The sequence below is a fragment of the Euprymna scolopes genome, chromosome 30 (genome assembly GCF_053919585.1).
Source record: "Euprymna scolopes isolate OS-2025 chromosome 30, ASM5391958v1, whole genome shotgun sequence".
Taxonomy (NCBI): Eukaryota; Metazoa; Mollusca; class Cephalopoda; order Sepiida; family Sepiolidae; genus Euprymna; species Euprymna scolopes.
In genome coordinates, this window is record NC_136511.1 from 65,640,011 (window position 1) to 65,667,510 (window position 27,500).

Here is a 27,500-nt window from a genome sequence, read left to right on the forward strand (position 1 = left end):
TTTCTCCCGAACTCCTCCCTCTCTCTCCTAAATCTCTTTCCCTTTTTCTCTCTTCCGTTTAAAGAATTCTGTTATCAAGCTAGCGGGGATCTTTCATTTCATATGTGCCAACACTGCTCTTGTTGGCAGAACCAAGTCAGAACTTTATTTCGTTTCTCTCTCAATACTTAACAGATGGCCGTAAAATGATAAGTTTCACTGATACCGACCGGCCTTTCGTCCACAGTTGTCAGTTTTATTTCCCATTGAAATGCTTGTTTTTCTGAATCTCCAAAACGGAAAATATCATTCTTCCATGGAATCTGGATTGATTTCAGAATGGCAACAGAGATATGAGTGACAAAACGCATTCTTGATTTTACGACCGAGGCATCAAAAGAGGCTGGCAAATGTGCACTGAGAATTATGGTACCATTAAAACGATTTTTCTACATAAAAAAAATAAATTCTGGAGCACAAAAGGTCGCTCGTTTTAATGGAACCATTTCAGTCTTCATAGCTCTTTAAAGTTTTAGTTTTTTAGTTACTTTTGAAACGACCATCGTATATATATTGTTTAATCTTCAAACCGTTAACTTTTGAATTTCATATCAGCAGTGCTTTTAATGCAGTAGAATTTTATCACTTAACAGTACACGGCGGACCAGCGTTTTTCTACTAAATCGGACATTACCCTCACCAACAACATCTGAGAGAAACGTGCCAGGCATAACATCCATCAAAATCACGTTAGGTAAAAAAAAAAATAGAAGAAAAAACAACTTATATTCCTTAATGAAGATTCTATTATGGATCGAAATATCGAATTTGATTTTAATAAAATAATATGTTTATTTATTAAAAAAAAGAATTATGCACTTGTTTGCTCTTCAAACCATTACATTTTGAATGCGTATATATATATATATATATATATAGTACAAAATTTGTTGAAATTCAAAGACTTACATTTTTTTCTTTTATATAACTCTTCTTTATTTATTTCATCTTGAATCTCTTCATCACAGCTTTCGTTAATGGGATGGCAATTCTATGATTTTATGTTTTCATAGAAATTTTCTTTCTCATCAACTCGTCAGATGTGATTTCAATCCGATGTTACCAACAAAAAGTTAGTTTTGTACATGATAAATTCCATCCTCACGTTGTTACAAGTCGGCCTATATATATATATATATATATATATATATATATATATATATATATATATATATATATATATATATATAGGGTAAGCTAAAGGTAGGTATACAGTAAGAAAAAATTATTTAGAGATCACATATGCATAAAACTATATGTAATAAGTCAATTGTAGTAATGAAAATTAAATGTTATTTATTCAAACTATTTTCCTTCTTGATTTACGCAGATTTCAAGTCTGCCTCTTATGCTTCGACAAACATTTTCTATTTTCGGCTCACCCTGTATATATATATATATATATATATATATATATATATATATATATATATATATATATATATATATATATATATATATATATATATATAATAGTTTTTAAATATTAATTATTATTTTTATGGATACAAGCACTAGTGTAGGAAGTCATAATTATTGCTGATTAAAAGATTGGAAGCTAGCCACTCTTTACTTCATAGGATAGAGCATAAGAATTGAGAGAAGTGAAGTGACTATAAATGTCAATACAGCAACCATACATTATAAACAGTTAGAGCGTATTCAACGACCGGAAATCGATATATATATATATATATATATATATATATATATATATATATATATATATATATATATATATATATATAAAATTCTTACGTATATGATGAATACGTTTTGAAAACTGAAAACAACGCATTTCTTTTAATATAGAAACAATTTTATTTGCTTATATCAGATATATTTCGATGCTAAATATCCTTATCAAGGTAGAGTCTTTTTCTTTTCTTTTCCTTGACCGCATGACGGAATTATGCGTGCGAGGGTGATGATAGTAGCCCGTGCACGGCTGGCGCGACACCCTGCTGATGACTGTTTTTATTTAAATATCGAGCCGTTACCAAGAACATCGGGCTACTACCATCACCCTCGCACGCAGAATTCCACCATGCGGTCAAGAAAAAGGAAAGAAAAATAAAACAGACTCTAAATTGATCAGGATGTTTAGCATCGAAATATATCTGATATAAGCAAATAAATTTGTTTATATTAAAAAAAGCGTTGTTTTCAGCTTTCAAGACGTATTCACTTATATACGTGATTATTTTCAATTTTCAACTGACACAACGCTTCAAAAGCAGGTAAAGAAGAAACAATTCTTTCCTAATACGCATATATAAGTTATAAAAATATATATGGCAATCAAGCTACACAATATTCTACGTTTCATTTTCGTGATGTCTGACGAATTCTCACGAGAATGAAACGCAGAATATTCTGTGTAGCTTAATTGTCATATATATGTTTATAACTTACTACCTATATATTTTTTATAACTTACTACCTAGCTCTACCTATATATGAGCACTCTTGAAGTAAATACTGAAAATTTACCCATAAAATTATATTTTCGTATATTAACATGACGATTAAAAAGAGTAAAAAAAAAAAAAAATGAAAATGAAGGTTAGCTAACCAGGTTTCGTTCCTCGCCCAACAAAGGTAAATCGAAAAATTGCGATTAAAAAAAATTGTCATGAATATGCCGGGGGGAGAGAAAAAAATAAATAATAATAAAAAAAAAATAAGCGGGGGGAAAAATTACATAGAAATCAAATTAAGGACACCACCCCCACCCCGCTTATTTAAAAAAAAAACATTTTCTTTCCCGCCATATTCACGACAATTTTTTTTTTTTAATCGTAATTTTCCTCGATTTAGCTCTGTTGAGCAAGGAACGAAATCTGGTTAGCTAGTCTTTATTTTTATTTTTTAATCATCATGTTAATTGGTCTATATTTAGCCATAATGTATATATATATATATATATATATATATATATATATATATATATATATATATATATAAAAGTGAAAATGTGTGTGTGTGTGTGTCTGTGTACACTTCCCTACCAAATAACTGTCAATTTTCGGTCTACAGACTCGAGATTTGACATAAGGGATATTTAGATTTGGCAAAATCTTTTTAATCGGTTTGCGGCCAGAAATTTGGCTATTAAGAGGTCAAAGTTCAAGGATTTAACCTTTGAGAACTCTACCAAAGTCTTTCGCCAATTGTAGGTCTAAACACTTTAAAATTTAGATGTTGGTTACTTGGACATGGATCAAACTTTATAATTTGATTTAAACCCAAAACAATAAATGTTTAGGGGTCATAATTGGGGTTAAAGTTTTAAAAAATTGACCTCTGTGGTCTCTACCAAATTACTCAGCCAATTTTTGGTCTAAACATTCTAAATTTTACATAAAGTGTATTCAGACATAGGGCAAGCTTTTTAATTTTTTTTTTTTTTTTGCTGAAAATTTGGTTTCCAAGGGGTCAAAGTTCAAAATATTTTTCCTTTGCGGTCTCTAGCAAACTATTAAGCCAATTTTGGGCTTAAACATTTGAAAATTTACATAAAGGGTATTCAGACAGGCAGCAAGCTTTTTAATCAGTTTTGGAGCGAAAATTTAGCTGGTAAGAGGTTAAAGTTGACAGAGTTGACCTTTGCAAACTCTACCAAACTCATCCGCCAATTTTGGGTCTAAACACTTGAAATTTAAGATGTAGATTACTTGGACATTTTAATTTAATTTGAGCCCAAAACAATAAATGCTAAGGGGTCAAAATTGGGGTCAAAGTTAAAAAAAAGTTGACGTCTGCGTCTACCAACTTTTTCCTATGGTAATTAAGGAAGCCTATTATATAGAAAGGTATTACTGTACATATGTACACTTTTTAATATATACATATGCACATAAAGTTATGAACAGTACGTAGTGCCCTAGCAAAGCCGGGCAGAACTGCTAGTATATATATACACACACACACACATTTCGACGTTTGGTCGTTGAATATGCTCTGACTGTTTAGAATGTGTGCCTGCTGAATTGATATTTATATACATATATGAGTTTTCATGTGTGTGTGTGTGTTTTCTGGAGGAATTGTATTTCACAGCTATGAACCTGCCTTATGACAATGTATATATCTAGTAGGGATTATACACACCAAATTTCACATTCCCACCTATAATAACTTAACAGTTTAGTTTGACAGAGAGACAGACTGACAAACATCTCTCATATCAGTATAGATTGGGCCATGGTAATAGTCCGATTTCATTGGTACTACTGGTCGTCACACGGAGCTATTTTCAGCCAGTATTCTGCCAATTTCTTGGACAACACATTCTGTTCGCTTAAAGAACGAATCCAATGGAATCTGACTGACGTAAAAAGATGACCCATAGCCAAACTAAAATAAGTTTAGTAAATATATTTTTACTTTTCTTAAAAATAAAAAAAAATTATCCTTCACCCACCCACCTCTTCCGCAAAATATACAAAGAATTCATGAAAGCGATGAGGGCAAATTTAATATGGCGTTCAATCTGCATAATTATTAGGCATTTCTAGTTGTAAAGTATTCTTTCTTTCGCAGAGGATAACCCTCAAAATACCATGAGGTCATGTCTGTAAAGTTCAGGTCTCTTGTTGGTATGTATTTACCAAGACAATCATCGTACTCCACAATGCTACCGTCGCTTATGTTTAAAATTATATTCTTGTATCTGTCTGTTTTCCCACTTAAAAATGCAATTAAAAGCAAAGCCCTATACTAAAAACCATAATATTTATCTAGAAATCCAAGGTTAACAACATAATTTATAAGAGCTTGACGTAGTAAAAGCCACCCACAGTTTTCTATTCACCAGTTCGATTCCTGCCGCCGATCATCACTGACCGTCATCCCGCATGTGATTTGACCTTTAGCTCCATACTCTATAACCTAGGTTATTTTGAAAACACGGCTGGAAATGTTTTCTCAATCATTAAATCATTTCTCTCCAATAGGCTCATAAGAGTGGTGGTAGATGGACAAAAATCGGAGGCCTGCAATATAAGTGCTGGAGTCCCTCAGGGGTCAATCCTGGGCCCAACTCTCTTCCTGATCTACATCAATGAGCTCCCTAAACACATACTTAAATCATTCGTTGACATCTATGCTGATGACACGACCATCTACGGCAACACATCAAAGACTGTAAATGACAAAGTTCTCTCTGATTCTCTCTCCTCTGATCTCGAGCGCGTGGTTCAGGGGGGGGGGAAGACGTGGCTGGTTACCTTTAATGCATCTAAAACCAAACTCCTATCTTTACATCATCAACTCCCTGATCCCCATCTGGCATCAATTGAAATGGATGGCTCTCGTCTAGGAGAAGCCTCGTGTTTTGACAAGCTTCTGGGTTTGTCCTTTACTCCTGATCTGAAATGGAACACGTACATCAAGTCTGTTGCCAAGGTCGCTGGAAAGATGGGGGGATCCTTCTACCGCTCCAGAAGATATCTCACTACTGATGCAATTCGCTATCTATATAAAAGCCAAGTACGTCGAAGGATGGAATACTGCTGCCATATCTGGGCAGGAGCTGCTAAAAACAGCCTATCCTGCCTTGACAGAGTACAAAATAGACTTTGTGGCTTGGTGGGGGGATGCCCTTTTCTCTACCCTGCATCCTCTCTCCCACAGAAGAGACGTTGCAAGCCTATCCTTGTTTTATCGTTATTTCCATGGCAGGTGCTCGTCTGAACTCCAATCTCTGGTCCCCCCTCGCCAATCTTTCACGAAAAACACCCGTCTAGCTGAATCCACTGTGAAAAATTTCCCCCACTCTATATCTGTGCCTAAATCAAATCGCGGATTCCATGAACAAAGCTTCTTTCTTAGAACTGCACGCCCGTGGAACTCTGTTCCGTCTGCCTGCTTCCCTCCGGACTACAACTTGGATGTCTTCAAGTCCAATGTTAACAAATTCCTAATGAACCGCCCCCTTAATTAAACACTTCATCAAATCTCCACACTAACGTAATGTACTTGCAATAACCCTTATCCCTGAGTGGCTTCCGGGCCTTGATAAGTGGTGATCACTGTGTAAAAAAAAAAAAACGAACGACAATGAGCCTTTTAAATCGAATACAAGACGATTTTTAGATGTTATCACTTCCAGCCTTAAGATTGATCTAAGGTCTCTGCTTTATCGTTATTTTCATGGCAAGTGCTCATCTATGGTCCCCCCTCGCCAAACTTTCACGAAAAGCACTCGTCTAGCTAAAACCTCTATCAATAATTTCCCACACTCTTTATCTGTGCTTAAACCTAAACAAATGAGCAATGCTTCTTTCTTAGAACTGCGCGACTGTGCAACTCTCTTCCATTTGCCTGCTTTCCAGCTAAGTACAATCTGATTGTCTTCAAGTCCAACGTAAACAAGTTCCTGATGAACCGTTCCCCTAAGTAATCCAATTTACAAAATTCCCACTACTTATATTTACTACGCTATAATCACAATGACTAATGTATACCCATTAACCTTTATCCTCGAGTGGCCCCCGGGCCTTAATAAGTGGTGATTCCTGTGTAAAAAAAAAGTCGTGTGAAAATGGGCGTTTTTTTCCACCCTTGTGCCCCATCTTGACGATCTGAACTCTCACTCATTATCAACTTCTATTTCTGGGCGTCTTAACAAGTTGTCAATAAAATTTAATTATTTTTATATAAATAGATTTTATGATTATTATCTTTTCATATATCCTTTCCATTTAAAGAGTCTTTGTCGGGGATGAGTATCTCTAACGCTTTAGCGTTGGGTATATAAACCTTTGTATACCCGTGCTGTTTTTGTTGTAACCCATGGTGTTGGTAGTTGTACACGACTGATCTCCCAGTCGTCACTGGTTATGAAACTCGAGCTGCTCCTTAGTTGATGAAAAAAAACAAAAAAACAAAACAAAACAAAAATACAGTTGGACACATGTTGCTTGGTTATAAAAGCTTTTAATTAAAACAAAGCAGAAAACATTTTATATATATATATATATATATATATATATATATATATATATATATATGCATGCATATGTTATCAACAGTACATAGGGCCCGACGAGCAAAGCTGGGCTGAACTGCTAGTATATATATATAATATATATAATAATGAAATATTTCAGATAACTTGCGTCATATCTTTTCTTTGATCCTTTCTAAATTCCTGATTAATTTTTGAGTTTCTATCTAGACCTGGCAGATGTATTTTCCGTACTCGTCGTGTACCCTAGCACTTTTGATTCTTTCCAGGATGGTATCAAATGTTTCGAGGTGGTTTTGACCGAAACCGTGTGATAGCATTAATAGCGTATTAGTATTAAAAATATTTAATCTGTTTTCACTGTTATCGAAATAAATTTAATTAGTGGATGGCTTTTTTTTTAATTTTTATATGCAGCGCTACTTAACATCTGTATTTTTGGTTTGTTAGTTTTATATTCAAATATAATTATGTTTTCTACAATATTTTTTTCGAAAGTGAAGAGTAGGGCGGTTAAGATATTACAAGCGCTGCACATAAAATCTAAAAAGTCGTCAATTAATAAAATTAATTTTGATAAAAATGAAAACACCCTAAAATGCTTTTAATTCTAGTTCCACAAACAATTAAACGTTTTAATTGATTTGAATGCCGTTTTGGTTTTTATCTATTTGTTATTTTAGTTTGTCGTTTAAATGTTCTGATACAGTAGTTCTGCAATGAAAAATTTTCAGAATTTGAAGAAAAAGTAGGACTGTTTATTTTTAAGTGTTGAGTTATTTAGTTGGTGTCAGGAAAGTGCATATATATATATATATATATATATATATATATATATATATATATATATATATATATATATATATATATATATATATTCGGAATGTTATAAAATAAAAAGTCGATTAAAAAGAAAAAAAAAAGAAAAAAAATCACGAAAGGCAAAAAGAACGAAAACCAAAGCGCTTTTCGTACAGACGGACTTTTTCAAAGATATGCGTCTGTAAGGAGGGATAGAATTTTTTTTGGGGGGGGAGAATTGTTGTAATATAAAAAAAAGCAAACTCTTGGAAATAGGCTGGTGATCTCGGATGTAACGCGGCACATGCTGGGCGATTCTAACCTGAAGACACTGTGCCGCGTTACATCCGAGATCATCAGCCTATTTCCAGGAGTTCCCAATTAGTAGAATCGGCTATTGGACAACATTTAGTAGATGAAAAAAAAGACTGTGCTTCTACATTCTCTTCGGATTGTTTTTCTGTTTTATACAGAGGACGCATTAAGTTCCACCTGTCTGTCCTCGAGGCGCTTGCCATTAGTTTCAGCCCCCCCCGCCTACTTTGTGTAAGCAGAAAAACCGTCGCTGGCAGTTGGAACTATTTCGCGGGACACATTCCATCTAAGGTTCTTGTTTATTATTATTATTACAACAATTCTACAAAAAAAAAAAAAAATCTATTCCTCTTCACAAACGTATGTCCTTGAATAAGTCCGTCTCTACGAAAAGCGCTTTGGGTTTCGTTCTTTTTGCATTTCGTGATTTTTTTTTCTTAAACTACTTATTTATTTTATAAAATTCCGAATAGTGTTCACTTTTTTCTTGGGGTGTATTACACTTCGTAAATCTTTTTTAATCGACTTATGTATTATTTTTCACCATACGATTATGGTTCACTTCTTTCCCATTATTTTAAAATTTTGCTATTCGAATAAAGTTATGTCTCATTTATTGAACCATTATAGCAAAAAAATTCATACATTCATTAAATCACATAATTAGCCTGAGGAACAAGATCACTTCCCTCAAATGTAAAATCAAGCTCCTTCGAAGTTGCATATCCAATTATGTTGCCCCGGGTTATATCTCCAGACGCATTTCTAAGATTAAATGTAGGAATTCTTGGAACCTTACTCTTGCCTTTCTTAAAGACGAAGTTACCTTTTTACTCCGATTTGTTTTTGAGCCTACGTAATAAACATCACTTGATCTGGTCTTCCGCGTGGAAAACGTTATCGCCTTTCGATAAATTACGATTTTCTAAGCTACTTTCAGTTAAAGATGCTAAGTGCCGTAACTTTAACAATCAAAAGTTTACGAATTTTTAAAACTTTTTGATTAAAAATAAATTTGGTGAGCCTTCATTCTCTGATAAGCACATATTTAATTTTTCGAAATTTAAATTGTCTGACGTTGACACATTTGTTTTGTCTAGGGGTCTCGAATTTTGTGTTTCCCCTTGCAAGATTGATGTTACTCAAGCGTTTAGTGCATTTGAGATTTTATTTCCTCAAATAAAAAGTCACGGTTCCGGTGACAATTTCAATCAAGTTAAGTTTCGTTTGACAGAGCTTGCCAATAAATTTAGTCAGTGTAATATTTCCTCTCGCCATTTTATTTGGCAAAGAAATCATTTTATTGCGGCAAAGTAATTAAAATGCAATCATAACATTTACATTTCCCGGTCAGACAAAGGTGCAGGCGTGGTTATTCTCGACCACCAAGAATATGTTGCAAAAATGCTTTCTATTTTAAACAACAATAGTAAATTTGTTTGTTTGGGTTCCCTGGACGATACTGCTTCCACTGAGACCAAAATCCAAAACAAGCTACTCCGATGGCATAAACGGGGGTTTTTGTCCAAGGAGGTTTATAATACTATACGACCAGCGTCCCAGAATTTATGGTTTGCCTAAAGTTCACAAGCTGGATATTCCATTGAGACCAATCTTGTCGATGGTAGGCTCGGCCCAACACAATTTGGCCAAATGGTTGGTTGAAATTCTTGAACCAGTCTGTTCTTTCTATTCAACTTATTACACTCCTGACTCTTTTCATTTTGCTTCGGCAATGAAGGAGTTGCGTCTTACTAGTAATTCTTGTTACCTAGTCTCTTTTGACATTAATAATTTATTTACAAATGTCCCTCTTGACGAGGTCATTAATATTTGTGCTGATTTTTTTTTTATATAGATGCCCCGACCACCTTCGCTCGTTTCCTGGGGCGGTATTTGTCGAACTTATGGAATTGGCTACTAAGTCCGTTGCCTTCAGTTTCAACAACGTTATGTATCGCCAGGTTGACGGTATATCGATGGGCTTCCTCCTGGGACCAACTCTAGCCAATATTTTTGTCGGTTTCTTGGAACAGTTGCTGTTCAATAAGTGCCCAAGACCGATCTTTTACATGCGCATATTGAAGATGTGTCTTTCTTTAAATTATTAAACGATTTGCACCCTCCCATCGCATTTACGATGGAGGTAGAAAAAGACAACTCCCTTCCTTTATTGGATGTTTTAGTTTCGAAATGTGGGTCTTCCTTTGTCAGGTCCGTTTATAGAAAACTTACTTTTACTGGTCTGTACCTCAGTTGGGATTCTTTCGCACCAACAACTAGGAAGATTAATATTATTAGAAATTTAATCCATCGGCCACTTGCCATTTGCTCTCCTTCTTGTATCGATTCAGAAATCGATAATATTAAACGAATTTTCATTATGATGGATATCCGCCTCCATTGGTTAACAATATTGTCGACAAGAAAATAGAATCCTTTTTTAAGCAACCTAAATATGGTCCATCTAGATTCCCAGTATACCTCAAGTTACCCTGGATTGGATCTGAAGGCTAACGTATTGGAGACAAAATTTCCTCTCTTGTCACTTCGAATTTTGGTGCTTTAACCCTCCAAATTGCTTTCTTTACAAAGTACGCTTTTCCCTCTTTTCGTAAGGACGTCTTGTATATCTCGTAGTCAAGTAATATTGTTTATAAATTTCATCTGTCTGTCCTCGAGGTGCTTGCCATCAGTTTCAGCTCCCCTACTCTACGGTCATCCCTGCAAAAGTGTAGATCTTAAACTCTTTGATTTAAAAAAGAAAATAGGAGGCCTTACTTTTGTAACAACTCTCGTATTTAAATCCAACCCTCCCTTGCTATATTGGCGACATGGTAGTGGTAGAGATATGCCGTCTGGAACTTTGGTTCCTGGCAGGGCCACCCATAGTGAACAGTTTTGGCATCAAGTGGTAATGGGATTGCGCCCTGACTAACAGAGCTCTGATAAAAATCCAAGAAGGGTCAGCATTAGAATCTGTCATCGTCAGGTCAGAAGAAAAACAACAACAGAATTAATAATAATAATAATAATAATAATAATAATAATAATAATAATAATAATTATATATATATATTATTATTATTATTATTATTATTATTATTATTATTATTATTATTATTATTAATATATATATATATATATAGAGAGAGAGAGAGAGAGACAGACAGAGAAAGAGAGGGAGGGAGATAATCACGTTGACACCAGTTTTTGCTGGATCACTGACGTTAAGCAATGTTGAGCCTGGTCAGTACCAGATAAATGATCATTTAGCTTAGACTGTACAGCTACAGCAAACACTGCAGTGCACCAGACGAGATGCAGGACGTCATTGTCTCACGAGACAAAAGCTTGCCATCATCAAAATACCTCTTTGAAAATTGAAATACAGAATTTATTATTTCTTAGCACTACTAAATTCATTTGCACTGACGAATTTGAATAGAAGACTTCATCATTCACTTGTTCAAGAGTATTAAGTTATTCCAAATTCTATATTACTAAGTATCTACCTTAAAACATTTTTTTTTTTAATTTTCTATCATTGGCAGCACAACCTGAAATTAAATACTTGGTAATTCCTGGTGCAATATTAGAACTCCCTGAAACCCAGTACCCCCCCCAAAAAAAATACAAACGAAAACGATATGTGAAAGGTACCAGGGATTGCACTGAAAACTATATGGCATCAGAGCCATTGAGTCATGACCCAGTTTTCCTCAGCCAAAACCCTAACCCAGTTCTTCTCAGCCACTCTTGAAGGAAATTAGTCTTACATGATTATTTGAAACTTGATAATTGTAATTTGAAAAAAAAAAAAAAAAAAAAAAGATTAGTTCATACATCCTTGCTTGCGTGTTAATAAATAAAAATTATGTTTTCATTTAAATCGGTACAAAAAAAAAAGAAAACAGATTAATTTTCAAGAAATTGATTCAAAAAAAATTTTTTTTTAATTTTTTTTTTTTACATGGGGATCAAGGCCCGTAAGCCACTCGGGGATAAGGGTTATTTTGTGTACAATAATCAATGGGATAATATCGTAGTAATAGTTGGTATTGGAGATTTGATAAAGTGTCTTACTTAAGGGAGGGGCGATTAATCAGGAATTTGTTTATGTTGGACTTGAAGACGTCCAAGTTGTAGTCAGGTGGGAAACAGGCAAACGGAAGAGAATTCCACAGGCGTGCACTTCTCAGAAAAAAGCTATGTTCATGGAATCTACGTTTTGATTTAGGCACAGATAAAGAGCAGGGGAAATTACTGACAGTGGTTTTAGCTAGACGGGTGTTTATCATGAAGGATTGGCGAGGGGGGACCATATATTCATTTAAGAAGTATGGAAATTGTATTTTGTGTTTTGTAATTTCATTTAATAAAGCAAAAAAAAAAAGTGCAAAAAGTTATAATAGCAGCCAAACACTTAAGGAATATCAAGTTAAACTGGCAGTTACTGTGTTAATGTGTTAAAGCTATCTGATGTGTCACTCGGTATTGATGAAATGGTTTAAATTTAATCAGAAAGAGAAAAGTAATTAATCAGTCGATTATCAATTACTTTACCGATTACTAATTAATCAGCAAAGTGGTCGATAAGGTTGATTACCAATTACCTGCCGATTAATTGATGAACCCCTACTTAGAAAACCACCCCAAAGCAACCATTACACTTTACCAAACTTTCAAGAAGCCAGTAAGCTTGTGATTTAAGGAAAGATAACAAAAGAAACAAATACTCTCAACTCCTTTCAGAGAGTAATTAAATTCCCTAAATATTCTTTTAGTGACTGAACAGAGGTGATAAAAAGCAAATGGCTCTAATTAATTTTGTCTTTCTCTGCTTCATTAGGATTTGCTTAAGCAAGTTAGTTTCCATAGAACCGTGTTAACTCATAGCATTTTCAATCAATGCATGATCTTACGTGATTTTTGGTTTTAATAACTTTTATGTACGTCACAGGTAAGATTTTATTTGTTTTTCCATATGAGTACTATACTGTACAAGTACCTTCTTTCTTTGGTAAGATACTGTAAAAGTACCTTATTTCTTATTTGACATGAAACCATGCGATGATTTTATGTGATTTTCTGGTTTTAATAACTTTTATGTATGTCGCAGGTAAAATTTTTATATTTTCATATGAGTACTATACTGTACAAGTGCCTTCTTTCTTAGGTAGAATACTCTAGAAGCATCATTTCTTATTTAAAAGTCATATTACTCAACAAATAAATATTTCAAAGTGCAGTTAGTGATTAGGCAACACTTGCTTAACTACTGAGTAATCAAGAAACTGGTTTTAGTAATGGATACTTAATCTTAACTATTTCTAAGCAAAAAATGAGTAGATAATGTGTGATAGGAAACTATTTGACCTTTTGGTTAAGATCAAAATGTAGTATCTGTTCTGAGCATCCTATAAAATAAGGTAACAAACAGCCAAATTTAGAAACAGATTTCCAGCTGTACCCAAAGATCCAAGAATGTATGCTCAACAACCACAACGCCGTGCCTTCAGCTAAGGGAAGAAGTAAGTGTAATAAAAAAATAATAATACTTACGAGAAACCTTTTCGACCACCAATAGCTATGGCTAAAGATACATTACCTTAAAGTACTCCTTTCAAACTCCTCACCTTAACGTTTATAGGGAACATGAGCTGGAAGAGATACACCGAGAGCATTTCCAAGGCTGCTGCGAAGAAGGTAGGCTCTCTCTACTGTGCTAGAAAGTATCCTGTACCTATACAAAGCTACTATTCGCCCATGTATGGAGTATTGTTGTCACATTTGGGCTGGTGCATCTGTTACTAGTCTCTCACTCCTGGACAGGGTTCAAAAGAGAGTTGCCAACCTGATAGGTCCTGAACTGTCATCTAAGCTTCAACCATCGGTCCATCTACAAAATGTTTTGCAAGTATTTTAATGATGGATGCGTCAACGAACTACTAGCCCTTGTTCCCCCTTGACGTAAATAGTTCCAACAAATCCAATAAGCAAAAAAGTCCCACTTCTACACAGTAGGTATCCTTAGATGTAAGAAAGTCTTCTATTCTAATAGTTTCTTCCCCAGAACTGCTAGACTTTGGAATTCCTTCCAGTTTCCTGCTTCCCCTACCGTACTGACATGCATAAGTTCCTGTGTCATGTGAACAGACCTCTTACTGTTCAGCTCCCTATAGAGTATCCCTGCAACTCATGTCCTTGATAGTAACACCCTACATCAAAGCGGTACTGTGCCTTGTTTGGGGTGAAAATGTAATAAATAAAAAAAAAAGCCGTAAAGGAATATTCAATGACTCACACACAAGCCTTCACACTAGTAAGAGTCAGGCTGACAGAAACGAATTGTTATTTGCAGCTCACACATATACAATGCTACACTGCCAAATATTCCTATATGTATATTATTTATGTACGCACATTATTCACCCTATGAGTATTTTGACTTGTGACTATTTACTCAACTTTTTGTACCATTTACAACATAAAATTTAAAGAAAATCTGGTGCAACTACGCTATAATAGAGATTCCAACCCGGACACAAAGCCTACAATACCTACAGACACTAGTGTCTCATCTTTTCAGGAATCATCAGTGCAAGAAGTTACGATTACAGCCAGTTAGGAGATTCGAACCCAGCCACGAAAACATCTTTGACTCTATTTGCAAGGGACAAACTATTAACTGCGAGAAATACAGTTGAAATTAACATTTATATAAAGCTTAAATGTCAAGACGGCCAGGAGTGATCTTATGATTATAATATCATGATCTGCGTACGTGAGTTAACGTGACCAACTTATTTCATTTCATATTAGAGTGCCGAACAATAAGAACCGAGTTCTTACAGGGGCTGACATAATTATTACTATAAATTTATTATTCTAATACCTGTTCCATCATTTCGGGAATCACTTCCTTTTGTCAGATAACAATTTTCTTTTTACAAAATTTAAATTTTAGTAGCAAATAAAATAAAAAAAAAACTATATAATTATGAAACTCTGGACCGTCCGGTCGTACTTCACTGCTTTCTTGCTTGAATCGTGTCTTCGATGATCTGGCGATTCCATGTTTTGAAAAGGGATGAAAGGTTAATATATATATATATATATATATATATATATATATATATATATATATATATATATATATAGAGAGAGAGAGAGAGAGAGAGAGAGAGAGAGAGGGGTGGAGTAAAACGTACATAGAGCTAAAGAATATATTTATTAATAGAATTCTTATAAATGGGACATGTATTATTATTAGATAAGTATTTAAGAACTTAATTCCCGAAATGATATTCTTGTATTAAAGTCGCGCATAACCTCAGAAAATTATGGTTGGATGGCAAACGTAGGTTAAATCTTTGGTAATAAAATCAATATCATGGTTAAGATATGCATTACAAACTTATATTTTGAATAGGTTAGCCTAGTTTTAATTAGATTTATTTAATTAATAAATAAATCATATATGCATATTAGGAACTTTACCAAACCTAGAAACCTGAATAAACATTAAAACATCGATCGGCTTGAGTTACTTCCCTTTCAACGTTTTGGATACATATTAGGTTTTTGGTAACTTATAATTCAACTAAACTTTTAAAATTTCGAACGTACAGAATAACTTCCCTTTCTACACCTAAAATATCCGATAGTCGTGAATCTTAATAGGTATGAAAGAGAGAAAATAAAAATAAAAAAATAAATTGAGATTCTTAATTTATGTTAAACTTTCTTTCCTTATTGAATAAATTTTAAACAAAAACTTTTCTTAACTCACATAAATAGGTTAGCCGATATTTTTGTAAATAAACAAAGCAAATTCCAGATACGAAACTAACATAGAATCGCAACAATATAACTTAGTTGATTCGCCCGGATTAGAAAAAATAATTTAAATTAAATAAAGAAATAAAGGAATTTAATTTAAGAAATCAATGAATAGTATTAATAAAACATCTTAAATGGACATAAGTAATTAATGGTAACATTGTATGATATTTTGTTTGAAATTTTTTTAAATGGAGATATGAAAATAGGTAAATATATAAATCTTTAAAAAATACTTTGAAAGGATGAGATATAGGTAAAATATTTTCGCTTGTTTTCTTTTCCTTATAAGGGAAATGGTTTCCATAATGTTTTATTGTTAAAGTGTTTTTTATTCAATAAGTCTGAAGAAAGGCTGTTTTTGTGAAAATTTTCAAGCGACATAATGTTTGAATTTGTCCGAATAGCCTGGAAACAATTATAACTAACGATGAAATATACTAATTGTTGCTGTCAACCTATTCTTTGATGCCTTGGTTTTTGTTAAAACAATATATGAATGCTCAATTATAAAATATGATAATTTTGTAGCTTACAATTTAAGTCATCTCATTTGGCTTAAAATTTGTTGGTATATGAACGATTACTGATTATATAAACCCAGTAAAATTCGGAATACTACAAATAAGATTGTATATATATATATATAATGAGCGTGGCTCAGAGGCTAAAGACTGAGGCTGGAAAGTTGTATGCTTTGTTTCGATCATAGTTGATGACACCCAAGTCATAATCGCTAGAGAATTGTCTCTATAATAATAAATACATAATGATGAATTAAAATATCATATTTAAGCGTATCTTACGACCGAGTAACGCCTTGAAACCTGCTAGTAATAATTAAAATTTATAGTTTGAACAGTCATGATTGAAATACGAGTGACATTTTTCTTGAAAAAAAAAATAAATAAATAAATAAATAAACGAATTTGCTTTCTACAAAATTTACATTATAGAAACAAATAAAACAAAGGCAATCATTAAAATTTCTACTTTGAATAGTGATTATTGAGATGTGCAAGAAATCTTTTGAAAAAAGTTGAGGGTTTTTATGAATTGTCTCCCCCTGCTCTTAATAAATGAAAACAAAACAACAAAAAAGAATTGTCCCAAATAGCAGTAATGCACAAGTGTCGGTTATTTTAGTGTGATTTTAATACACAAAGACAAAGTAAGATGGATTGAAATCGATTCGATTTACTTACATGATTTCTTTGTGGAAAACTGATTTCGGATGTTTCGATAATCCGTTCACATCACGAATTATGTGACTCATCTTTTCGCCATTGGGTTTGTAAATCTCCAGTAAATACGATGAAATTCTGCTGTTTTGTTGGTCAGGAAAAGGTGGCTGCAACAGAGAGAAAAATTTTTTTTTAAAAACACAATTGAACAAAGTTTTAATGATACATCAACTCATTAGAGTCCATGATCCTTTATTTTTTTTACAAGCAAAAAAAATACTTAATGATATTTCAGCAGCCATCTTTATTTTTCAGATACCAAAAATCAATCCGGCAAAGTCCAACTTATCTTTGAGACTGGATTCTTCTCTGTCGATCACTGGTATGGTCCTATGCTGTTCTAGGAGGTCCACCTTCCCAGGCTTATCGTCTCATCCTTTAAAAAGAGGTTAGTTTATTACCAACCATCTGATACGTATTCTGTTTTCAAGGTTCGTGGCTGTAGGAATTCGATAGACATACTGGCTGGTGTATGCCTTATTTCCAAGAGTTCTTTTCTGGTATATGTTCCCAGTACACACACATATATATACACATGTATATATATACACATATATATACACATGTATATATACACACATATATATACACATGTATATATACGCACACATATATATATACGTATTTATATACATATACACACATATATATACATGTATATATACACCTAACATATATATATGTATATATACACACACATTTGTATACATGTATATATACACAAACATATGTATACATGTATATATATGCATACATATATGTACATGTGTATATACGCATACATATATGTACATGTATACATACACACATATATACATGCATATATACATACACGTACACATATATACAAACGCACACATATATACATGTATACACACACACATATATACACACACATATAGATACACACACATATATATATATATGCACACACACACAGACACACATGCACATATATATATATATATATATATATATATATATATATATATATATATATATATACATTTGGACAGCCTTTTTTCTCTTATTCATGTTTCGTTGAACGACAGGAATATTACCTGCTTGGTTCTCTTGTGATCAATCAGGCTCAACATTTAGAATGAGATGATACGTTTAAGTTCTTTGAAACGATTTTAATCGATTTTTTCAATAAATTCACTAAACATAATTTTTAAATCCATCACGCACCTGAAGACGACTCGTGAGAGTTGAAAACGTGCGCAACTATGATGCATTTCTTTCTACACTTGAATAGAACGTTCGAATATTTTCCCGCAAAATGGAAAAGACGGATTACAATACAAACAAATAGGAATTATACCTGTGTTTGAACGAAACACACACACACACACACACACACACACACACACACACACACACACACACATATATATAATTATTACTATAATCATTTTTATTCTCTGATTAAAAATAATGAATTTAATGAGGTGGTTAATAGTGCTCAATAAAAAATGGCGAGATATAATTAATAAAAAAGAGTAAGATATGCTTTTACTTATATTCAGATAGACATTTTACATGGTCACTACACAGACATGACAATGTTTCGATCAGTTAATTATAAATAACTCATGACCTCATCAGGTGACTTTAAGTTCCTTCCTCTGTAAAAAAGAAAATTCATTTCATGGACAAAAGTTTTTAAGAGGAAGGAACTTGCAGGATTGGAAACTTTTGGCAACACCTGTCGCCCTTTTCAGCCTTCTATTAAATAATGAAAATTAATAAAGAAATGCACATATTTTAAAAACTAATGCAAGAATGACATTACATTTGTTGAAAAATTGGTATTCTTTCATTTGTTCTGGTTTTTGTCTTGTGCGGATCGCTTTCGTCCATGTAAATAGATTTTCTAATGTTAAATCTATATAAAAGCTAAGTACGTCCAAGGATGGAGTACTGCTACCACATCTGGGCAGGAGCTGCTAAAAACAGCCTATCTTGCCTTGACAGAGTACAAAATAGACTTCGTAGCCTAGTGGGGAATGCCCTTTTCTCTTCTCTGCAACCTCTCTCTCACAGAAGAGACGTTGTGAGCCTGTCTTTGTTTTATCGTTATTTCCATGGCAAATGCTCGTCTGAGCTCTAATCTCTGGTCCCCTTCGCCAATCTTTCATGCAAAAAGAACAGTCTAGCTGAAACCACTGTCAATAATTTTCCCCACTCTTTATCTGTGTTTAAATCAAAACGTGAAATGCACGCCTGTAGAACTCTCTTTTCTTTGCCTGTTTCCCACTTGATTACAACTTGGATGTCTTCAAGTCCAACATAAACAAATTCCTGATAAACTGCCCACTTAAGTAAGCCACTTTATCAGATCTCCATTACTAACGATTACTACGATATTATCCCATTGATTACTCTACACACAATGACCCTTATCCTGGAGTGGCATCTGGGCCTTGATAAGTGGTGACTTGCATGTAAAAAAAAAAAAACAAAAAAAAAAAAAACTCAGGAATGCTTATGTTGTAAGATATTATTTTTAGAAAAAAATAGAGGAACTCCATGTTTTTAATAATTTTATATTGGCATACTCGTTTTATCTTTTTTCATTTATTTTTTACTGAAACAATTTCTGACATTCTATTTGTAAATGAGTCCTCCAGAAGGATTAAGCATTTCTCTGAGTCTTTAAGAAAAGAAAAAGAAAAACATGATTCTCATGAGAGATTGATGGATATTGCCTAAAAAAAACACACAGCAAACAAACACAAAACTTAAAATGCGTCCGTTTAATCTTTAAATTCTATTCCAAACATTCGCATGACAGACTAAATAAAATTCTATTTCAAACATTCACATGACTGACTAAATAAAATTCTATTTCAAACATTCACATGACTGACTAAATAAAATTCTATTTCGAACTTTAGTATGACAGACTAAAGAAAATTCTCTTTCAAACATTCACATGACAGACTAAATAGAATTCTATTTCAAGCAAGACAAACTAAATAAAATTCCATTTAAAACTTTAGCATGACAGACTAAATAGAATTCTATTTCAAACTTTAGCATGACAGACTAAATAAAATTCTACTTAAAATTTTAGCATGACATACTAAATAAAATTCTATTTCAAACTTTAGCATGACATACTAAATAAAATTCTATTTAAAATTTTAGCATGACATACTAAATAAAATTCTATTTCAAACTTTAGCATGACAGACTAAATAAAATTCTATTTAAAACTTTAGCATGACAGACTAAATAAATTTCTATTTCAAGAAAGACAAACTAAATAAAATTCCATTTCAAACATTCACATGACAGACTAAATAGAATTCTATTTCAAACTTTAGCATGACAGACTAAATAAAATTTTACTTAAAATTTTAGCATGACATACTAAATAAAATTTTATTTCAAACTTTAGCATGACATACTAAATAAAATTCTATTTAAAATTTTAGCATGACATACTAAATAAAATTCTATTTCAAACTTTAGCATGACAGACTAAATAAAATTCTATTTAAAACTTTAGCATGACAGACTAAATAAATTTCTATTTCAAGCAAGACAAACTAAATAAAATTCCATTTCAAACATTCACATGGCAGACTAAATAGAATTCTATTTCAAACTTTAGCATGACAGACTAAATAAAATTCTATTTAAAATTTTAGCATGACATACTAAAGAAAATTCTATTTCAAACTTTAGCATGACAGACTAAATAAAATTCTATTTAAAACTTTAGCATGACAGAGCAAAGGAAATTCTATTTGAAACTTTTGTACAGCATATCAAAGAAAGTTTGATTTCAAATTTTAGCACAACAAACTAAAGAAAATTCTATTTGAAACTCAAATGATACTTAGGTTATATCAATACGCCTGAAAGTATCCTATACCTCTACAAAGCCACTATTCGCCCATGTATGGAGTACTGCTGTCACATTAGGGCTGGTGCATCTGCTACTAGTCTCTCGCTCCTGGACAGGGTCTAAAAGAGAGTCGCCAACCTAATAGGTCCCCTGTCCCATCGACGAAATGTTGCATCCCTTTGCCTTTTTTACAAGTATTTCAATGGTGGATGATCTGATGAACTACAAGCCCTTGTACCCCCTCGACGAAAATACCCCCGACAAACTCGACAAGCAGCGAAGTCGCACCCCTACATAGTTGAGATCCCTAGATGTAAGAAAGCCTTCTACTATAATAGCTTCTTCCCCAGAACTGCAGGGCTTTGGAATTATCTTCCAGTTTCCTGCTTCCCCAACTCTACTGACATGTAAAAGTTCAAGTGTAATGTGAACAGACATCTTGCTGCTCAACTCCCTATATAGTACCCCTGCAACTTTGGTCCCTGATAGTAGCCCCCTGCATCAAAGTGGCAATGTACCTTGTTTGAGGTGAAAATGTAATAAAAAAATAAAATAAAATAAAAACGATATAAAAATAGCACCAAAGATGAGGACCGTAGTCCGAATAATCCAAATAATATAAATGGATGCAGTTATTCAATTTTAACGTTTATTAATGAAAATGATGTATGCCCATGTGTTGCGTAGCGGGGATAAGACATTCATATAACGGGGACGATGATGAAACATAATGATCACACACAGTTCATATTTATAACACATAGAGGATGCGAATTCATTGCTGTTAACATTATGGAAGGAGAGTGTTTGATACAAAGTTCGTTTACAAAGGTGATCACAAAAACACATTTCCTTTTCAGGTTGAAAGATGATAAATGAAGGCTTATAAATATGATGATCTTTATTCCATCCGGATGAGATGATTATCAGGGATTCGAATGCCTTGCTGATTTCTACATTGTCTTTCTTCCCTTTCTTTTGCTCCCGACAGAGGCTTAGCTAACTCTCTTCCTTCACGACTCGGCCCTGACTGATCTGTCTATACTGCTCTTCTTGATCTGCCTGACTCGAACCCTCTTACCTGAATATATTGAAAAACTATCTTTCTTTGTGACGTCAGAAACGTGCTCAAACATGTGATCTCCTCATGTGGATTTGCATACACATATGTCCAACACGTTTCTGGCAAAACAAAAATAGTCCTTCGTTTACATTGTCCGATATCTGACCTAACTAGTTGTATCATTATTTAGTTATTTCTAAACACAATGATCAATTCACTAAATTCCTGAGATTGCAATATGTATTCACTTTTAACTTTTGAATACTGGATTCGATTCTAGCCTTTTCCTTTAATAAATGTTATTTAAAATCCTATTTACGTCTTTCTTTAATTACTGGAGTCTGTCCCTTTCCATATATAACATATATATGAACAATTTCCTTCCAAGGAGATCACATCTATGGAATATATTACCATGGGACGTATTCATATACAGCATAATCATGCAAACAAACCGGTTCTCATTAGATCACCGAAGTTAAGCAATGTGGAGCCTGGTCAATAAAAAATAATATAACATCTATTGAAACGGGTATTCTCCTTGTTAGTATCAAAACAAAATTAAAGCACGGCATATTGACGAATGTGAGATTTGAAACTTAAGCAGAATCAACCACTGAAAGCATCAAATACGATCCAATTGTAAGAGATGCCTGAACGCATCAAAAACAAAGTGTATCAATTCAATGTATGTTTTTAGGAAAATGCAATTGCAAACTCAAACATGACAACGCGACCGATCAACTCTCTTATACGAAATCACCAATCCCAGGAACAGTTAAAAATCAGCAAATACATTTACATACGTTTTCAAAATCGATTTGTTTTCCTTTCACTTTCTTTCTTCTTTTCTTCTTTCGTTCTCGGAATCCCTGACCCTTCTGGCGTGCAGTATTTTTTTTTCCTTTTCGTAATGTAATTCAGTAAAAGCCATTTTGCATTGAAAACAACAATGGAGTCAAGATTCTAGAAATAAAAACACACACACACACACATGTGCGCGCACACAAATTTTGAAATAAATAAGTGTGTTCTGAATGAATAAGTAAATCTATCATCCAATTTCATTAATATGGAATCTTCCACATTTGGATTCTGGGTGGCTTGAACTATGGAACGGGTCAGGAAGGACGACAAGGAAAAAGAATAAGATGGTGGTTGTAGGAGATTCTTGATTCACTAACAAAAAACAAAAAAATTGAAATATAGAAAGACTGACATTTGTGGTAACATGTTGGTTCGCAATCAATAAAATGATGATTTCCTTTTTGCAAAGAATATCAAATATATATGAATATTATTACTTGCATATATTTTATGTAATATTGTTAGGAAAATATCGGCCGACATTTCAACTCATTTTAAAAATGTCGATTTAGTTCGTTGGTTTTGCATTGTTTTATACAAAATCTTACATCTAACATATAAACGTATCTTGTCGGAGTTTAGAATTAAACCCTAAATAGTATCACATCAAACGCATCGATATTTTATTCTGCCTAACCATTTTTTTTTCTCTTCAAGCATTCGTTTTGAGAATATTAAAGTGTTTTTGGCTTTAGTTTGTTAAATAAAAATATTATTCTCGCCAGGAAAAATATTTCAATAGTGACAATTTTAAATAATGAATCAAATAATGTAAGGAAGATAAATCTTCATAGCTTAAATGATGATTTACCTCCCTTGCAATATTTGGTTCATTATTTAACATTTTCCTATCTCTTCTCTTCTCTATAATATTTTTTGATCGTTTTCTGTTTATGACCTAACCATCATGGTCACTTAAGAAATTGCTAGAAAGAAAGTTCAGCATTTCCCTAACTGTGAATAAATATTTGCATTTAACAAACTATTTATTAACATATCCAATTATTAAAAGTATTTGTATATCATAACAGAATGTATAATAATTTATTTTTCAAAAATTATATACTCTTTGAGGAACACTGGAAGGTGCATCATCTAATTATGTGTAAATGTTTTTAAATTAAAAAAAAACACACACACAAAAACATCTATTCAAAGTTTAAGTGATATTATTAATTAAAACAAGAGATACGAAAAATAAATATAAATCAGAATATATGTACATATTTGCATATCAATGCTAATATCCTCATACCTTGCACCATGTTAAATCGTTAAGACACGCTGTTGCAGTACAAATCTAACAAAGTTATCTAATCGGATTTTAGAATTTAGACAACAAAAGTATTATGTCTGACACATCGATATTTTATTCTTCCTTACCAGTTTGACATTTTTTTTTCTTCCAGCATGTTTATGCAATAACAGAATATATTTGGTTTCGGTTTGATTTAAAAATATTCCCATTAGGAATATTATTTTGATGGTGACAAGTTTACATAATGAAGCAAATAATGTAAAGGAGATTGATCTTTATAATTTAAGTTATGATTTATCTCCCTTACAATATTTGATTCATTTCTTTTTATTATTTCTTCTCTTCTTTATCTTTTCCCTATATCAATAATGGTTTGTGAACACTTTGGATGTTTCGTATGTGTGACTTTCTCGCCTGTATGTAACTTACGCATTATTAATTTTTGGTGCAAGTCTATAAATGGTCCACAAGTAATTTTTTTTTACTATAAAAATCTGAAAAAAATCTTTATAATGTACGTATTTGTCACTGCATGAAAATGTCATATTCCAAAAATCACGTAAATCTATCAAGTAGTTTTTATTTTTTTTTAAAGAAAATCAAATAGTATGAGACATTTTATCAAAGAAAAACTTAACGCCTACTCGTTTGCTGGAATTTTAAACCTTATTTTCGTTTTCAATATCCTCAAAAGCTTATAAATGTCTTAATTTTCAATTTTTTTTCTAGAGCGTAGAAAGTCGATTGTCTGCCCCTTGCAGATCTTATATTCCAAACATTTCCAATAGGTGTCGCTAGCAGTGTATCATTCAAAAACAAGATGGCGTTAAGTTTTTCTTCGATAAAATGTCTCATACTATTTGATTTTTTTTCCCACAGGCATCACCACATTATCAAGGCCAAGAGGCCACTCGAGGATAAGGGTTAAAGAGTGTACAGTAGAAATTGGACAATATAGTAACCAATTCGGTAAATTTGTTAACTTATATGGAACGGCTCATCAAGAACTTGTTTACGTTAGACTTGAAGACAACCATATTGTAGTCAGCCGGAAATTAAAAAAAATACTTGATCGATTTACGTGATTTTTGGAATATGACATCTTCATGCAGTGACAAGTACGTACATTATAAAGATGCTTTTCAGATTTTTATAGTAAAAAAGATTACTTGTGGACCATTTATAGACTTGCACTTAATTTTTTATACTTTGTCTCTCACCTACTTCTTAAATTTTTATTTTTAATAATTTCAAAAATGTTAATTTTTTTTGCTTGTTTTGAAGTGCTTTGTGCAGAAACTTACATCTAATATATGAAATAATATTACCGAATTTTAAAATTTAAACCAAAATAGCATCGTTTCTGAATTTTTGAGATGACGGTCGGTTATTCATATTATTTGGATTCATCGGACTACTGTTCTCATTTTTAGTGTCATTTTCACAATGCTTCGGTTGATGTAACCTCCGACCTTCTTCAGGTGTATCTTGCCGAACTTGGGAATGTTTCTATCGAAATCTGGAATTTGGACGGAATTTTGAATGGAACCTTTGATGAGGACCCGTGGCGTAATGGTTAGAGTACTTGGAAAGTTAATTGTAAAAGTGATATTCTTCTGAAGGTTGAATTTTCAGTGTGAGCGACTGAAAACTACAATTGCAAATTACTTAGGACTGCTATCCAGTCAGAGCTGACAGAACGAGAGCCTGCTACCTACGTGAAGTAAATAAGGGGTTCAGTTTGAAATTCCGTTCAGATTCCTGAGCTCATCAGAAACATTCTTGAGTTCGACAAGACACTCCTGAAGAAGGTCGAAGGTTACATCGACCGAAACGTTGTAAAAAATCACACTCAAGATGAGAACAGTAGTCCGATGAATCCAAATAATACAAAAATGCATTTATAACACCAACATTTGTTTCTAACTATTTTGTCTTTTTTCTTTTTCTTTTTTACAATATCAAAACGTCCTTTGATTTAAGTTTATTTAAGAAATAAATATTCAGAGTAAGAGGATTATTTTTTTGTTGTCAACTAAGCTCCAACCCCTGTCACATCGTCGCAATGTTGCATTCCTGTGCTTATTTTACAAGTAGTTTAATGGAAGGTGCTCTGACGAACAGAGCTGACGCCCTCTCTCTGTAAATATCCCTGACTAACGCAAAAAGCAACAAAATCCCACCCCTTCACTGTAGAGCCCCCCCCCCCCCGATGCAGGAGAGCCTTCTATTCTGATAGTTTCTTCCCTGAAACTGCTGATTTTGGGATTGCCTCCCTGTTTACTGCTTCCTCAACTGTACTGACATGCAGAAGTTTAAATGTTATGTGAGAACAGACATCTCGTTGCTCAACTCCCTACTTAGACTGTCCCTGGAGGCATGTTCCCGCTTTCACAGAAGCTCTTTAAATCTCAGCAATACACTTTGTTTGGGATGAATACGATAAATCGAAATAAAAATAATGAAAATCATAGTCTGAATAATACAAATAAAATAAATTTATTTTCTTCCGTGGATAGAAATGAAACACATAAAAATGATTTTCTTCCGTTCCTTGACGTTCGGCTTGATTAAATACAATGCACGTAAATGGCGAGGCAGAGTTAGAAGCGGAACAGAAAGAAAAGAAAAATGGAGAAACGTTATTGAGGAATGTACGTTGCAAAGCGAAAGTAAATCTGAAGATATAAATATCCGCGGAATTGTTTGGTTATATGCACCAAGAACTAATTGGAAACGCAGAATCCGATCCAAACTTATCCAATACCGATGTTCCGAGTCAGTAGGTTGATGATAAGTGCATAAAAGTCAATCTATAATGCAGGTCAAAAGTATACAAATCGATATTGAAGATTAAAATTTACTGAAGGAAATAAGAGAAAATTATATATATATATATATATATATATATATATATATATATATATATATATATATGTATGTATGTATATTTTGGCAGCAAGTCGTTATTCAAGCACGACTGATTGAACACGACTGAATTCTTTTTTCCGATTTTGTTGGATAACTTTTCAATTCGCCGAGCGTTTTTTCTTAATTTCGGCTTGCATGTTGTATATTATGGCGCCCAGTAGTTGTTGTTCGGCCATATTCTTCTCAAGCCCTTTCAATCGGTGAATCCGAAATATCTTAACTAACAATACTAAAATTCGATACCTTAACAATTGCACACAAAGACTAAGATTACTAGAACCCATACTAATTAAAAAAAAAACTAC

At 33.0% G+C, this 27,500-nt stretch overlaps 1 protein-coding gene across 1 annotated transcript in view; it reads right to left on the reverse strand.

Moving 5' to 3' along the window:
- The window catches only part of LOC145254833 (neuronal cell adhesion molecule-like), an 898,760-nt gene that overhangs the window by 442,784 nt on the left and 428,476 nt on the right, over positions 1–27,500 (reverse strand). Inside the window, exon 19 of the mRNA XM_080113668.1 lies at positions 17,179–17,324. Coding sequence (XP_079969794.1) covers positions 17,179–17,324 — 146 coding nt within the window. The remainder of the gene's footprint in view (positions 1–17,178; positions 17,325–27,500) is intronic.